A 17,549-nucleotide genomic window follows, 5' to 3' on the forward strand; every position below is an offset into this window, starting at 1 on the left:
ACCTCTCTCCTCTGCCTGGGTGCCGGGGCCTAAATATATGACAATGGACTGTTACAGTGGTGGGTGATGTGAAGCCTGATTCTCTGCTATGACATGCAGACTGATTCTCTGCTGACATGAAGCCAGATTCTCTGTTATGGGACCTCTCTCCTCTGCCTGGGTGCCGGGGCCTAAATATCTGACAATGGACTGTTACAGTGGTGGGTGACGTGAAGCCTGATTCTCTGCTATGACATGCAGACTGATTCTCTGCTGACATGAAGCCAGATTCTCTGTTATGGGACCTCTCTCCTCTGCCTGGGTGCCGGGGCCTAAATATATGACAATGGACTGTTACAGTGGTGGGTGATGTGAAGCCTGATTCTCTGCTATGACATGCAGACTGATTCTCTGCTGACATGAAGCCAGATTCTCTGTTATGGGACCTCTCTCCTCTGCCTGGGTGCCGGGGCCTAAATATCTGACAATGGACTGTTCCAGTGTTGGGTGACGTGAAGCATGATACTCTGCTATGACATGAAGACTGATTCTCTGCTGACATGAAGCCAGATTCTCTGTTACGGGACCTCTCTCCTCTGCCTGGGTGCCTGGGCCTAAATATCTGAAAATGGACTGTTACAGTGGTGGGTGACGTGATGCCATATTCTCTGCTATGGGACCTCTCTCCAATTGATATTGGTTAATTTTTATTTATTTTATTTTTATTTTTATTCATTTCCCTATCTACATTTGTTTGCAGGGGATTTACCTACATGTTGCTGCCTTTTGCAGCCCTCTAGCTATTTCCTGGGCTGTTTTACAGCCTTTTTAGTGCCAAAAAGTTCGGGTCCCCATTGAGTTCAATGGGGTTCGGGTTCGGGACGAAGTTCGGGTCGGGTTCGGATCCCGAACCCGAACATTTCCGGGAAGTTCGGCCGAACTTCTCGAACCCGAACATCCAGGTGTTCGCTCAACTCTACTAAAGATGAACAGGCAAAAATACATGTGGAGACATGCAAAAAGCTGGTCTGCAATTATAGGAAGCGTTTGATTGCTGTAATAGCCAATAAAGGCTTTTTTATTGATTATTGAGAAGTGTATGAATAATTTTGGACCGGACACTTTTTGCTCAAATGTAAATTTTTAAAAAGAACATCCTATCCTTATTATCTAATAAACTTATCCACATATCCCACCTGTTGCGAGTGCCGTCCATATATTTCATTTTTTTATCCAAATTTAAATAAAAGCTGAAAAATGTTTTTTCCCCACAATAATGCCTCTTGTACATCGTCTTATTATCTTTTGGGAGACACCTATGCCATTTCCCGTCAAAAAATTACTTACTGGTTGAATAAAAGTAACTTTAAGTCAAAATTTGCTAGGGGTATGAATAATTATGGGCAGCACTGTATACTGATCGCAAGAAACTCTTTGACACCTCCAATTATTATTGTATTGAGTTAGTTTTTTTCAGCTTTAGATTGCAAGAGTTACGCCAAGGCTGAAATAGAACCAACCAGGATTGTATTTGGTTATATTTCTTTAATTGTGTAAATATGCTTTATCATTTTTATTAAAAACTGTTCTGGCCCCAGTCATCCACATCAAAATGATACACTCCACACAATTCATATTCAAGAAGAAGGAGAATGGTATGTCTTACTTATTTTCCGGTCTTTAAATTTATTTATTCATAAAACCATCCAAGGTCAACAGTGTGTACGGTTCTGGACCATACAAAACCAAAAGGAGATCCTCTCTGCAGTTCTTGTCTTATGAATAATTATAATACTTTTACACTTAATACTTAGCAGAACGGAACTTTTCCCAATGCTCAATATTATGAGATGGAATAAGAGGATTGTCAGCAACATGAACTTGAAGACTCTTCTGATGACACCCTCTGTCTTGGTTTTTTTCAGCAATTAAAAGCACTTAAAAGCACTGTGTAATAAAACTGATGAAATCCTGAGAGTAAATGAGCATTATGTAACCACTGTAAAACCATTTCCAAGCAATTTTTCCATTCAAGATGATGTCCATCGGCCCAGGAGTTTCTGGAGAACATATCATGGCAATTTCTTAGTCTGCTTTACTTTCCTAGAACCATTGACAGTATTGACTACAAAAAACCTTGAATCACACATATAAAACAGCTCTTGCTACCCAGCTCCACAATAAAGTAACAGACTGAACAAGATCATTGATGTAACAAGCCATGATCAATGGCCCTTTGAAGACAAAAAAGCAGAAGGTATTACAGATCTTTACAAATTCAATATAATTTATGACATTTTCTAGAATTTTTACTCTACTTGGCTACACTGGACCCCAAACACGGAACACTTGGACTGGTGTAAGTATCAGTCACATTATTATAATCAGATCTTCAGAAGGTTTAACTTATGAATGACCCCAAAATTTTACTAACAGAACAAAGATATTCAAAGAAAAATACTCAGCATTCACAGGACAATTGTCTGTCACCTAACTTTTTCGTGAACAAAATGACAGTTATGACATATTAGAATGCCTATTTCCTGACTGGTGAACATTACACTTTTTTTGTACACGTTGAAATACAGTTACATAGTCATTATATAAAGCCTGTATGGTTTCTACTCAAAATTCAAATATTATGATGTCATTGCACATCTGGTCATCCTCTTTGAGACAAACAGTTGAATTGTAGTTATAGGCACAAACCAGCAATTGCTGAAAGCAGTACTAGAAACATCTGAGGCTCCATTTCCATTGCAATGAACTTGAACAATTATCAGCACTGTGTATCTAATAAACAGGAATATTGTTTTGCAATTCAGTTGCACCTGCTAGACTATAATGCCTCATGCATACGGCCGTTACCCAGCCATGGCCGTATTGGGGCCCGCAAACAATATGCGGGCACCGGCCATGTGCTCCCCGCATCACGGATGCGGACCCATTCACTTGAATGGGTCCGCAATCCGGAGTTGCGGTGCGGAACAGAGGCAGGGAACCCCACGGAAGCACTACGAAATGCTTCCGTGGTGTTTTTGTCCGTGCCTCCGCACAGCAAAAAAATTGATGGTGCGGACGGATCACAGACCCATTCAAGTCGCCGCATGGACGTTGCCTGCACAACGGCCGTGTACATGAGGCCTAAGGGAAAGTACAATTTTCCCAAAAGACCATTATATTCAACAGTGTTTCCACAAATTGTAGGAGGAAGTAAATCATAATTACAGACAATCTTCATGTATAGTGATAGCACCATATTCATCCTCCTATAAAATGTTTTTTTTGTTTTGTTACTAGTACTACTCTTACTATAAGAAGGCAAATATCAGCACAAATGGTGTGCTCCACCAGTCTGACACATTGATTCTGAGATAGAAGTTTCTAGTTGTCCTACACACTTGAGCTCACTGAAGGACCATTCCTTTTCCCATTTCTGTACTTAAAGCCAACAATACTTTTACAACTCAATAAAATTGTGACAATTGTCATTGACGTCCTCCTATCGTTGTCCAAATGATTGAAGTTTTACAGATCAAAGGACTGCATAAGATGCTATGTTGCTGATTCACATTTACCAACTGTAAGTTTCAAAGCCCCTTGTAGATGTAGATTTTTCAAGGCCTTAAATTCCATTGGCATCGCATGTGGACCTGCCTGTGATGTGTATCCGTATTTAAGGCTGTCATAGTAGTGATATTTCACAGGGTTCTGGTGGAGATCTCGGGAGAAAGGCCAGAAGCCATACAAGTCAATTCTGTTACAGAAACGAGTAGCCAATGTGTACATTAGGATTCCTGTAGTAGGTCTTTTTATGTGCACCTTGTTGGTCAACCAATATCTGGAAGAGACAAAAGATAACATTGTATAATTATTTCATTGACATAATATAACATTATGGGGCCTAACATGCATAAACTGGGCAAAACCAAATCAATATGCTGAATGTTAACTCCCAGGCAACGTAAATGAAAATTAGAAGCTCTACAGAAACATGGTACAATTGCACATTCTTTCTTGTCTCTACCACTGTCTATTAGTGTTCAAAACGAATATTAGAATTCCGAATTTTTATCGCGAATATCGGCACTTCAAGAATTTGCAAATATTTAGAATATAGTGATATATATTCGTAATTTCAAATATTCAAGATTTTTTTTTTAATCAGTACATATGACCCCTCCCTGCTTCTAGCTTGTGGGCCAATGAGAAGGCTGTAGTATCTTTGACTTTAGGATTAGTGTTGATTGTGAATTTTTGTAATGCAAATTCTTGTAATGCAAATTTTTCAATTGCCGATTTCCGCAATCAATAAAATAATGACTGGAGATAACGAATTCTCGAATTTGCGAACATATCGCGAATATTCGGCCAAATATTTGCAAAATATCACGAATTCGAATATTGCCCCTGCCACTCATCACTACTGCCTATATAACGTGAGTCTATGACCATCTGGTAGATATCCGATTCTCCAGTCCTCCATATTATACCATGTTGTAGTTCGTTCACCAAGACCTTGATTTCCACTTAATGGCGAGCAGAAACTGAAAATGTGTGTGTGTGTGTACATATTATACACAATTTTAGGTTAAATAAAAAGTAGTCATTGATGTACTAAATAGCATTGCCCTAATATAAAATACTTTTGAGGGCACTCCTGGAATCCGAGGTTAAAGTTTTGGATAGCAGACTGCTAGAACCTACTGTAGTATGGATACTGATTTGAGGCTGGAAATATTAGGCTTGTTTAGCTCATAGGAAATAGACACCTTAGAGGCGATCTACTCAACAGTCATATAAATATATCCAGAGACAAAATCAAACTTTTATTCCAAGAACTGTATAAAAGAATGGCAGTTGTGTACAGATGAAAGGCAGTTCTGGAGGTTCTTCACAGTGAGGGGTTCTTTTCAGTACAAGTAAGAGTTTTTGCTAATTTATATGCAGCTGAATACTTAATTGGCTATACATCATATATACTATCAAATAACATTTATAACATTATAATTCTGTGCATTGGGAATGTGCTTCAAAGGAATTTCTGATTCATTCTGATATAAATTACAAATAACTAAAATGTTTTATTGTGCACAGTACTGTGTACATCTCAGGAACTTGCGTACATAGGAGGTCTGGTCTTAGACACATTAAATATGTCATGCCACAAGTCATGTCAGGCTTTAAAATGCATCTCAAATTCCACAAACGTTTAGACGCTGTGTAAAATGTAAATATAAACACAATGCAATAATTTAAAATTCTCACAGACCCATATTTTGTTCACAATAGATTGCAGAACACATATGAGATGTTGAAAGTAAACAAAAATTTTTTTAGAACTTAATGGCAGCAATGTATCTTAAAAAAAAAGTTGGAGTAGGGCCACATCTACCCATGTGCAGCACCTCCTCTTCTTTAGCCTGAAAATGTTTGGGAAGAGAGGAGACCAATTTCTGGAATTTTGAGAGAGGAATGTTGTCCCATTCTTTGCTGGATTTTTCATTTCATGAAGCACCAAATGTTTTCTATTGGTGAAAAATGTGGACTGCAGGCAGGCCAGTTCAGCACCTGGACTCTTCTTCTTTGAAGCCATGCTCTTATGATGGATACAGTATGTGGTTTGGCTTTGCCTTGCTGAAACATGCAAGGCCTTTCCCGAAAAAGACCAGATTTAGGCTACATGCACACGACCGTGTGTGTTTTGCGGTCCGCAAATTGCGGTTCTGCAAAAAAAACGGATGACATTCCTTATGGCATCCGTTATTTTTGCGGATCCGTTTTTTTTGCGGATCCATTGTAATAATGCCTATCCTTGTCCGCAAACTAGAAAAAAATAGGACATGCACTATTTTTTTAGCGGAGCAACGGAACGGACATACTGATGCGGACAGCACACTGTGTGCTTTCCTTGTTTTTTGCGGACCCATTGAAATGAATGGGTCCGCATCCTATCCGCAAAAAAACGGATCGGAAACTGAAACAAAATACGGTCGTGTGCATGTAGCCTTATCATGACTCTGACAGCTGACTCCACTTTCACATATGGCTAAAGTCAGTTTTAGCCAAGTCAGATTTATGATCGGCCCTTTAAGACTGTAATAAATGTGGTTTGACGGTAGCAGTTTATCAGTAAGCAGCTTTACAAAAGTCGCACATCTTTACGAAAAAGTCGCACGTTTTTATGAAAAAAAAAGTTGCATGTTCTATTAAAAAGTCTCATAAGATAATCATGGTCCTCGCTGGAGTGAAATTGTGACTTTTTTGCAACTTTTTAAATAGTCCCAATAGTAAATCTGTCTAGAGATTCATTTACATAAGAAAACATGCCCACTTTCAGAAAACTGGCGAGCATGGTGCAGAGCAGAAAAAAGTCGCTAATTTGTGCGCAGTTTTAGCGTTTGGGACTTTTTGGGGGACTTTTTCACTCCATTATTCTGACCTGAGCTAATGATAAATCTGGCCCATTGTCTGGCTGCCCATTACACAAGCATAGATGCAGGCTTTTAAATTGTGGCCTGATAACAAACTGAGTTGCCTCTCTCCTCTTCAGTCTTCAGGACACTGTATCTGTGATTTCCAAAAATAATTTCAAATTTTGATTCCTCTGACCACAGAATAATTTTCCATTTTGACTTATTCCATTTTAAATGAGTCCAAAGGAGAAAGGGACGTTTCTGGATTGCACTGACACACAGCTTCTTTTTATTATACAGTTTTAATTTGCATTTGTGGTTTGCACTGCAAGCTGTGTTCACAAACATTGATTTCTGAAAGTGTTCCTGAGCCCATGCAGTGACTTTCAGTACAGAATCATGCCTGTTTTTAATGCAGTACCGCCCGAGGGCCCATAGATCTCAAGCATCCAATATTGATCATCGGCCTTGCCCCTTGCGCACATGGATTTCCCCAGATTCTTAGAATTTTTTGATGATATTTTGTACGTGGGATAGTCAAAGTCTTCACAATGTTTAGTTGTGGAACTTGATTCTGAAATGTTCCCAAACATTTTAGATGCAGTTTTTTACTAATGGATGAACCTGTGCCCATTTTTGCTTCTGAGAGACTCTACCATGTTTCTTTTAAACCCGGTTATGTGCCCCTGTCCCAACTTTTTTGAGACGAGTTACTGTCAAGTAGTGATGTCCCGAACTATTCGCCCACGAATAGTTCTCGGCGAACATAGCTTGTTCGCGTTTGCCGCAGTGGGCGAACATATGCAATGTTCGGTCCACCCGGTATACATCATCATTGAGTAAACTTTGACCCTGTACCTCACAGTCAGCAGACACATTCCAGCCAATCAGCAGCAGACCCTCCCTCCCAGACCCTCCCACCTCCTGGACAGCATCCATTTTAGATTCATTCGGAAGCTGTATTAACAGTGAGAGGTGATTCAATAGGGAAAGCGTTAGCTAGGGCATTGTTCTGTGTCCACAGACTCATCTGCTGTAAGGACAGCAGGGCTGGTACATCAGTGTGCTTTTTATTTTATTATATATATATATATATATATATATATATATTGCAGTTGCCTGGCTGCCCGTGTGTGAGAGGCTGCAGGCTCAGTCACAGACAGCACGTGCACACCATTCATACAGGGTGTGACAGAAAATACCTTGCAGATAAAAATAAATTCTATTTAATATTTTTCTGTGACATAATCACATTTGCAAGCCTGTGTGTGTCAGGCCCACACAGACTGTATTGTGGCCACTGGCTAGGCCTCCACTCATACTGTTACAGGGTGTCATTCACTCAAATACTAGTGTTGATCACGAATATTCGAATTGCAAATTTTTATTGCGAATATCGGCACTTCGAGAATTTGTGAATATTTTGAATATCGCAAAATTTATTCGTTATCGCAAATATTTGATTTTAAAAAAAATACCAGTTTATGCGAATTTTTATGTGAAAATATTTATGCGAATTTTGTGCAAATTTTCGCAATCAAGAAAATAATGCCTGGAGATCACGAATTCGCGAATTCTCGAATATATGGCGAATATTCGCCCAAATATTCGAGAAATATCGCGAATTCGAATATTGCCCCTGCCGCTCATCACTATCAAATACCTTGCAGATAAAAAAATATATATTTAAAATTTTTCTGTGATATAATCACATTTGCAAATTGCAAGCCCGTGTGTGTCAGGCCTACACAGACTGTATTGTGGCCACTGGCTAGGCCTCCACTCATACCTATACAGTGTGTCATTCACTCAAATACCTTGCAGATAAAAAAAATTATATAAAATTTTTTTCTGTGATATAGTCACATTTGCAAACTGCAAGCCCGTGTGTGTCAGGCCCACACAGACTGTATTGTGGCCACTGGATAGTGGCTAGGCCTCCACTCATACTGTTACAGGGTGTAATTCACTCAAATACCTTGCAGATAAAAAAATTATATTTAAAATTTTATTAAAAAAATTTCTGTGATATAATCACATTTGCAAGCACGTGTGTGTCAGGCCCACACAGACTGTACTGTGCCCACTGCCCACAACTTATATAGGGTGGCACAGTACCTTGCACGCATAGTACCAATTATCTAAAAAAAAAGGTCAGGCAGAGGCAGGCCACCCCACAGGGGCCGTCGTGGTCGTGCTGCTGTGATTTCCACTGGCCCTGGAATAATGCCCAGCGTTCAGAGGCCACGTACCCTGAATCCAAAAAATTCTGAGAAAATAGTTGACTGGCTTATACAGGACACCCAATCTTCAACAGCTTCCGCTAAGAACCTTGACGCACCATCCTCCTCCAGCTCAGCTTTGGTCACCTGCTCTCAAGTTACCACTCTCCCGCCCGCCCGCCGCCACCACCACCACTACCACCACAGCCACCACAGCCGCTTCACTTGATCCCTCAGAGGAGTTATTTACACATCAGTTGTATGAAATTAGTGATGCGCAACCATTATTGCCAGGGGATGTAGATAACAGGGATATGTCTCAGTCAGGCAGCATTCCACAAATGGACGTACAGTGTGATGATGATGATGTTGTACCCGCTGCTGCTTCCTTTGCTGAGGTGTCAGATACAAGTGAAGTGGTTGATGATGACGATGTGTCCATGGATGCCACGTGGGTGCCTGCTCGAAGAGAAGAAGAAGAGGGGGAAAGTTCAGAAGGGAAGACAGAGAGAAGGAGGAGACGAATTGGAAGCAGGGGGAAGTCGTCGCAAGGATCTAGTGGCACAGTCAGACAGCATGTATCGGCACCCGGGGTCAGCCAGACAGCACGCCAATCAACGCATGCTGTTGGCACCACCAGAATGCCGTCATTGCAAAGCTCAGCAGTGTGTCTGCCTCTGACAACAGCAATGCCATTTGCAACCTGTGCCAAAATAAACTGAGTCGTGGGAAATCCAACACCCACCTAGGTACAACTGCTTTGCGAAGGCACATGATGGCACATCACAAACGCCTATGGGATCAACACATGATGACGAGTAGAAGCAGCACACAAGCTCAAAGCCACCATCCTCCTCCTGGTCCATCATCTTCAGCCACATCAACCACTGCTGTCCTCCTTGCCCCCTCTCAACCACCTGCCACTCCGCCTCTCACCTTCAGCAGTTCCATCTCATCTGCCCACAGTCAGGTGTCTGTAAAGGAAATGTTTGAGCGTAAGAAGCCAATGTCACAGAGTAACCCCCTGCCCGGCGTCTGACAGCTGGCTTGACGAAACTCTTAGCCCGCCAGCTTTTACCACACCAGCTGGTGGAGTCTGAGGCCTTCAAAAAATTTGTCGCTATTGGGACACCACAGTGGAAGGTACCCGGACAATTTTTTTTTTCAAATAAGGCAATCCCAAACCTCTACTCAGTGATTGAAAAGGAAGTCATGGCATGTCTGGCATACAGTGTTGGGGCAAGGGTCCATCTGACCACTGATACCTGGTCTGCAAAGCACGGTCAGGGCATGTATATCACCTACACTGCGCATTGGGTAAACCTGCTGACGGCTGCCAAGCATGGAATGCGTGGCTCTGCAGTGGAGTTGGTGACACTGCCACGACTTGCAGGCAGGCCTACTGCCACCTCTACTCCTCCTACTCCATCCTCTTCCATAACCTCCTCGGCTGAGTCCTCTTCTGCTGCGGCGTCTGGCTGCACATCAACTGAATCCCCCCAGCTCCCCAGGGGCTATTCTACATCCCGGATACGACAGTGTCATGCTGTCTTGGGGTTGACTTGCCTGAAAGCAGAGAGCCACACCGGACCAGCACTCCTGTCCGCCCTGAACGCACAGGTGGATCAGTGGCTGACCCCGCACCAACTGGAGATCAGCAAAGTGTTGTGAGACAATGGAAGCAATTTGTTGGCGGCATTGAATTTGGGCAAGTTGTCACATGTGCCGTGCATGGCACATGTGTTGAATCTCATCGTACAACGCTTTGTGTCTAAGTACCCAGGCTTACAGGACGTCCTCAAGCAGGCCAGGAAGGTGTGTGGCCATTTCAGGCATTCCTACACGGCCATGGCACACTTTTCAGACACTCGGCGCCGAAACAACATGCCAGTGAGGCGCTTGATTTGCGATAGCCCGACACATTGGAATTCAACACTCCTAATGTTCGACCGCCTGCTCCAACAACAAAAAGCCATCAACGAGTATTTGTATGACCGGGGTGCTAGGACAGCCTCTGCGGAGCTGGGAATGTTTTTGCTACTTGACGTCAGGGCGCCCCACGCGCATGGATGACGTGATCGCATGGCACGTCATCCATGCGCATGGGGCGCTCTGACGTCACTCTGGAGCGCTCGGGAGCCACGCGGACTGTAAGTATACCGCTCCCTCGCTCCCACTATGGCAACCAGGACTTTAATAGCGTCCTGGGTGCCATAGTAACACTGAAAGCATTTTGAAGACGGATCCGTCTTCAAATGCTTTCAGTACACTTGCGTTTTTCCGGATCCGGCGTGTAATTCCGGCAAGTGGAGTACACGCCGGATCCGGACAACGCAAGTGTGAAAGAGCCCTTAACTGCAGATATTGACACTCTGAGGAGCGATGAACCCCTTGACTACTGGTGTGCAGGCTTGACCTGTGGCCTGAACTATCCCAGTTTGCGATAGAACTTCTGGCCCGCCCCGCTTCAAGTGTCCTGTCAGAAAGGACCTTCAGTGCAGCAGGAGGCATTGTCACTGACAAAAGAAGTCACCTCGGTCAAAAAAGTGTTGATTACCTCACCTTCATTAAGATGAATGAGGCATTGATCCCGAAGGGACTGACAGTGGGGGATACGTTTGACTAACAAAAGGCCTGATGACATGCCTTGGCCTCAAAATGGTCCCCACGCTGCTGTATTTAATGTCTGCATACCGGATGACTTTTGTGAATTCTCCGCCACCAACTAGGGTTCAAGCCGCAATGTTTTAGTCACCTTTTTGCCTGGAAAACATAAATTTTTCGGGCCGCTGCTACAGCGGCTGCAACAATACCTAATTTTTCAGGCATGTGTACATGCCTAATTTTTCTGGCCTCTAGTGCTGCACTGTGGCTGCAAAAACAAAACAAAAAAAAAGACACATAAATGTGTCAATTTCCCTTAGTGATCGGTACCTTGTTGTGGTGAAGGGGCTTGCGTATCACAATGAAGCGATCATAACCTCTATGAGTGTGTTGGCAATGTTGCCACACCCCAGATAAGGCCGTTGCTTCATTATGATCAGACTAAAAGCGATCGGCTAGATAATTTTTTTATAGAAAAAACTTTTTTTTTATTTTGTAAGTTTTTTTAACCATCTCCCCATCAATTTAATAAATGGACCCCAGATTGGGGACGTCACGTAACAGGGATTAAACTGATGAGAATAGTACTACAGAAAATACCACTCATATCGGGTGTGACAGTAAATTGCACGGCGCAGACCCAGTGACCATGGCGTGGATTCAAACAAAGGGGAGGGAGCCATTTGGTTTTTTTAACCATCTCCCCGTTCGAAAAATCTATTCAATTCACCTTTCGGGAACCCTTGGTGTTGTACGTGGCTGGGTGGAGGAAGAAACCTTCAATGACATCAACGGGACATGGCTAGCTTGGTATCCAACCTTGTGCAAATGGGGAGTTTTCTGTTGGGCAAATGGACTGTTTGCGGTTGTTTGCGGTGCATTAAAAGGGGAGTTTGGTCTGTCAATGTCTGTGAAGCGGGCGTAACCCTTACACTACCTGATCGATACAACATCATACCTGATCGTATACACACACTGGATGTTTTAAACCACGTTGTTCAAAAAAAAATTAGGATTGTTAGGTGATTTATGCCCTTTATGGATTAAAATCCAACTCTGCATGAACTATGTAATTTTCCATGGGAGTTTTGCCATGGATCCCCCTTCGGCATGCCACAGTCTAGGTGTTAGTCCCCTTGAAACAACTTTTCCATCACTACTGTAGCTAGAAAGAGTCCCTGTGGGTTTTAAAATTCGCCTGCCTATTGAAGTCAATGGCGGTTCACCCGGTTCGCCCGTTCGCAAACATTTGCAGAAATTCGCGCTCACCGTTTGCGAACGGAAAATGTTATGTTCGCGACATCTCTACTGTCAAGTTCTAAATTAGTTAATTTTTTTCATTAAAGGATGAAAAGTCTCACTTTCAACATCTGATGTGTTCAATGATCTACTGTGAATAAAGTGTGGGTCTATGAGATTTGAAAATGATTGCATTTGTTTTTATTTACATTTTACACAGTGTCCCAACTTTTTCGGAATTGGAGTTGTATTAGCTCTCAAACAATAAAGCCTCATTCAAACATCAGTGTTGTGGTCAGTGATTTCCATCAGTGGTTATGACTAGAGTTGAGCGAACACCTGGATGTTCGGGTTCGAGAAGTTCGGCCGAACATCCCGGAAATGTTCGGGTTCGGGATCCGAACCCGATCCGAACTTCGTCCCGAACCCGAACCCCATTGAAGTCAATGGGGACCCGAACTTTTCGGCACTAAAAAGGCTGTAAAACAGCCCAGGAAAGAGCTAGAGGGCTGCAAAAGGCAGCAACATGTAGGTAAATCCCCTGCAAACAAATGTGGATAGGGAAATGAATTAAATTAAAAATTAAATAAATAAAAATTAACCAAAATCAATTGGAGAGAGGTTCCATAGCAGAGAATCTGGCTTCCCGTCACCCACCACTGGAACAGTCCATTCTCAGATATTTAGGCCCCGGCACCCAGGCAGAGGAGAGAGGTCCCGTAACAGAGAATCTGTCTTCATGTCAGCAGAGAATTAGTCTGCATGTCATAGCAGAGAATGAGGCTTCACGTCAGCCACCACTGCAACAGTCCATTGGCATATATTTAGGCCCAGCACCCAGGCAGAGGAGGGAGGTCCCGTAACAGAGAATCTGTCTTCATGTCAGCAGAGAATTAGTCTGCATGTCATAGCAGAGAATGAGGCTTCACGTCAGCCACCACTGCAACAGTCCATTGGCATATATTTAGGCCCAGCACACACACAGGCAGAGGAGAGAGGTCCCGTAACAGAGAATCTGTCTTCATGTCAGCAGAGAATTAGTCTGCATGTCATAGCAGAGAATCAGGCTTCACGTCACCCACCACTGCAACAGTCCATTGGCATATATTTAGGCCCAGCACCCAGGCAGAGGAGGGAGGTCCCGTAACAGAGAATCTGTCTTCATGTCAGCAGAGAATTAGTCTGCATGTCATAGCAGAGAATGAGGCTTCACGTCAGCCACCACTGCAACAGTCCATTGGCATATATTTAGGCCCAGCACACACACAGGCAGAGGAGAGAGGTCCCGTAACAGAGAATCTGTCTTCATGTCAGCAGAGAATTAGTCTGCATGTCATAGCAGAGAATGAGGCTTCACGTCAGCCACCACTGCAACAGTCCATTGGCATATATTTAGGCCCAGCACACACACAGGCAGAGGAGAGAGGTCCCGTAACAGAGAATCTGTCTTCATGTCAGCAGAGAATTAGTCTGCATGTCATAGCAGAGAATGAGGCTTCACGTCACCCACCACTGCAACAGTCCATTGGCATATATTTAGGCCCAGCACCCAGGCAGAGGAGGGAGGTCCCGTAACAGAGAATCTGTCTTCATGTCAGCAGAGAATTAGTCTGCATGTCATAGCAGAGAATGAGGCTTCACGTCAGCCACCACTGCAACAGTCCATTGGCATATATTTAGGCCCAGCACACACACAGGCAGAGGAGAGAGGTCCCGTAACAGAGGATCTGGCTTCATGTCAGCAGAGAATCAGTCTGCATGTCATAGCAGAGAATCAGGCTTCACGTCAGCCACCACTGCAACAGTCCATTGGCATATATTTAGGCCTAGCACACAGGCAGAGGAGAGAGGTCCCGTAACAGACAATCTGGCTTCATGTCAGCAGAGAATCAGTCTGCATGTCATAGCAGAGAATGAGGCTTCACGTCAGCCACCACTGCAACAGTCCATTGTCATAAATTTAGGCCCAGCACCCAGGCAGAGGAGAGAGGTCCCGTAACAGACAATCTGGCTTCATGTCAGCAGAGAATTAGTCTGCATGTCATAGCAGAGAATCAGGCTTCATGTCAGCCACCACTGCAACAGTCCATTGGCATATATTTAGGCCTAGCACACAGGCAGAGGAGAGGTTCATTCAACTTTGGGTAGCCTCGCAATATAATGGTAAAATGAAAATAAAAATAGGATTGAATGAGGAAGTGCCCTGGAGTCCAATAATATATGGTTATGGGGAGGTAGTTAATGTCTAATCTGGACAAGGGACGGACAGGTCCTGTGGGATCCATGCCTGGTTCATTTTTATGAACGTCAGCTTGTCCACATTGGCTGTAGACAGGCGGCTGCGTTTGTCTGTAATGACGCCCCCTGCCGTGCTGAATACACGTTCAGACAAAACGCTGGCTGCCGGGCAGGCCAGCACCTCCAAGGCATAAAAGGCTAGCTCTGGCCACGTGGACAATTTAGAGACCCAGAAGTTGAATGGGGCCGAACCATCAGTCAGTACGTGGAGGGGTGTGCACACGTACTGTTCCACCATGTTAGTGAAATGTTGCCTCCTGCTAACACGTTGCGTATCAGGTGGTGGTGCAGTTAGCTGTGGCGTGTTGACAAAAGTTTTCCACATCTCTGCCATGCTAACCCTGCCCTCAGAGGAGCTGGCCGTGACACAGCTGCCTTGGCGACCTCTTGCTCCTCCTCTGCCTTGGCCTTGGGCTTCCACTTGTTCCCCTGTGACATTTGGGAATGCTCTCAGTAGCGCGTCTACCAACGTGCGCTTGTACTCGCGCATCTTCCTATCACGCTCCAGTGCAGGAAGTAAGGTGGGCACATTGTCTTTGTAGCGTGGATCCAGCAGGGTGGCAACCCAGTAGTCCGCACAGGTTAAAATGTGAGCAACTCTGCTGTCGTTGCGCAGGCACTGCAGCATGTAGTCGCTCATGTGTGCCAGGCTGCCCAGGGATAAGGACAAGCTGTCCTCTGTGGGAGGCGTATCGTCATCGTCCTGCCTTTCCCCCCAGCCACGCACCAGTGATGGACCCGAGCTGCGTTGGGTGCCACCCCGCTGTGACCATGCTTCATCCTCATCCTCCTCCACCTCCTCCTCATCCTCGTCCTCCTCGTCCTCCAGTAGTGGGCCCTGGCTGGCCACATTTGTACCTGGCCTCTGCTGTTGCCAAAAACCTCCCTCTGAGTCACTTCGAAGAGACTGGCCTGAAAGTGCTAAAAATGACCCCTCTTCCTCCTCCTCCTCCTCCTCCTCCTGGGCCACCTCCTCTTCCATCATCGCCCTAAGTGTTTTCTCAAGGAGACATAGAAGTGGTATTGTAACGCTGATAACGGTGTCATCGCCACTGGCCATGTTGGTGGAGTACTCGAAACAGCGCAACAGGGCACACAGGTCTCGCATGGAGGCCCAGTCATTGGTGGTGAAGTGGTGCTGTTCTGTAGTGCGACTGACCCGTGCGTGCTGCAGCTGAAACTCCACTATGGCCTGCTGCTGCTCGCACAGTCTGTCCAGCATGTGCAAGGTGGAGTTCCACCTGGTGGGCACGTCGCATATGAGGCGGTGAGCGGGAAGGCCGAAGTTACGCTGTAGCGCAGACAGGCGAGCAGCAGCAGGATGTGAACGCCGGAAGCGCGAACAGACGGCCCGCACTTTATGCAGCAGCTCTGACATGTCGGGGTAGTTGTGAATGAACTTCTGCACCACCAAATTCAGCACATGCGCCAAGCAAGGGATGTGCGTCAAATTGGCTAGTCCCAGAGCTGCAACGAGATTTCGCCCATTATCACACACCACCAGGCCGGGCTTGAGGCTCACCGGCAGCAACCACTCGTCGGTCTGTTGTTCTATACCCCGCCACAACTCCTGTGCGGTGTGGGGCCTGTCCCCCAAACATATGAGTTTCAGAATGGCCTGCTGACGTTTACCCCGGGCTGTGCTGAAGTTGGTGGTGAAGGTGTGTGGCTGACTGGATGAGCAGGTGGAAGAAGAGGAGGAGGAAGCCGAGAAGGAGGAGGTGGCAACAGGAGGCAAAGAATGTTGCCCTGCGATCCTTGGCGGCGGAAGGACGTGCGCCAAACAGCTCTCCGCCTGGGGCCCAGCTGCCACTACATTTACCCAGTGTGCAGTTAGGGAGATATAGCGTCCCTGGCCGTGCTTACTGGTCCACGTATCTGTGGTTAGGTGGACCTTGCCACAGATGGCGTTGCGCAGTGCACACTTGATTTTATCGGATACTTGGTTGTGCAGGGAAGGCACGGCTCTCTTGGAGAAGTAGTGCCGGCTGGGAACAACATACTGTGGGACAGCAAGCGACATGAGCTGTTTGAAGCTGTCTGTGTCCACCAGCCTAAATGACAGCATTTCATAGGCCAGTAGTTTAGAAATGCTGGCATTCAGGGCCAGGGATCGAGGGTGGCTAGGTGGGAATTTACGCTTTCTATCAAATGTTTGTGAGATGGAGAGCTGAACGCTGGCGTGTGACATGGTTGAGACGCTTGGTGACGGAGGTGGTGGTGGTGGTGTTGGTGGTACATCCCCTGTTTGCTGGGCGGCAGGTGCCAACGTTCCTCCAGAGGCGGAGGAAGAGGCCGAGGCGGCAGCAGCAGAATAGGCCGAGGCGGCAGCAGCAGAAGAGGTAGCAGGGGGAGCCTGAGTGACTTCCTTGGTTTTAAGGTGTTTACTCCACTGCAGTTCATGCTTTGCATGCAGGTGCCTGGTCATGCAGGTTGTGCTCAGGTTCAGAACGTTAATGCCTCGCTTCAGGCTCTGATGGCACAGCGTGCAAACCACTCGGGTCTTGTCGTCAGCACATTGTTTGAAGAAGTGCCATGCCAGGGAACTCCTTGAAGCTGCCTTTGGGGTGCTCGGTCCCAGATGGCGGCGGTCAGTAGCAGGCGGAGTCTCTTGGCGGCGGGTGTTCTGCTTTTGCCCACTGCTCCCTCTTTTGCTACGCTGTTGGCTCGGTCTCACCACTGCCTCTTCCTCCGAACTGTGAAAGTCAGTGGCACGACCTTCATTCCATGTGGGGTCTAGGACCTCATCGTCCCCTGCATCGTCTTCCACCCAGTCTTGATCCCTGACCTC

At 45.4% G+C, this 17,549-nt stretch overlaps 1 protein-coding gene across 1 annotated transcript in view; it reads right to left on the reverse strand.

Annotated features, from left to right (window-relative positions):
- Positions 1 to 3,475: 3,475 nt before the first annotated feature.
- The window catches only part of ST8SIA2 (ST8 alpha-N-acetyl-neuraminide alpha-2,8-sialyltransferase 2), a 486,181-nt gene continuing 472,107 nt past the window's right edge, over positions 3,476 to 17,549 (reverse strand). Inside the window, exon 6 of the mRNA XM_044283199.1 lies at positions 3,476 to 3,820. Coding sequence (XP_044139134.1) covers positions 3,535 to 3,820 — 286 coding nt within the window. The 3' untranslated portion in view covers positions 3,476 to 3,534. The remainder of the gene's footprint in view (positions 3,821 to 17,549) is intronic.

The sequence above is a fragment of the Bufo gargarizans genome, chromosome 2 (assembly GCF_014858855.1).
Source record: "Bufo gargarizans isolate SCDJY-AF-19 chromosome 2, ASM1485885v1, whole genome shotgun sequence".
Classification (NCBI taxonomy): domain Eukaryota; kingdom Metazoa; phylum Chordata; class Amphibia; order Anura; family Bufonidae; genus Bufo; species Bufo gargarizans.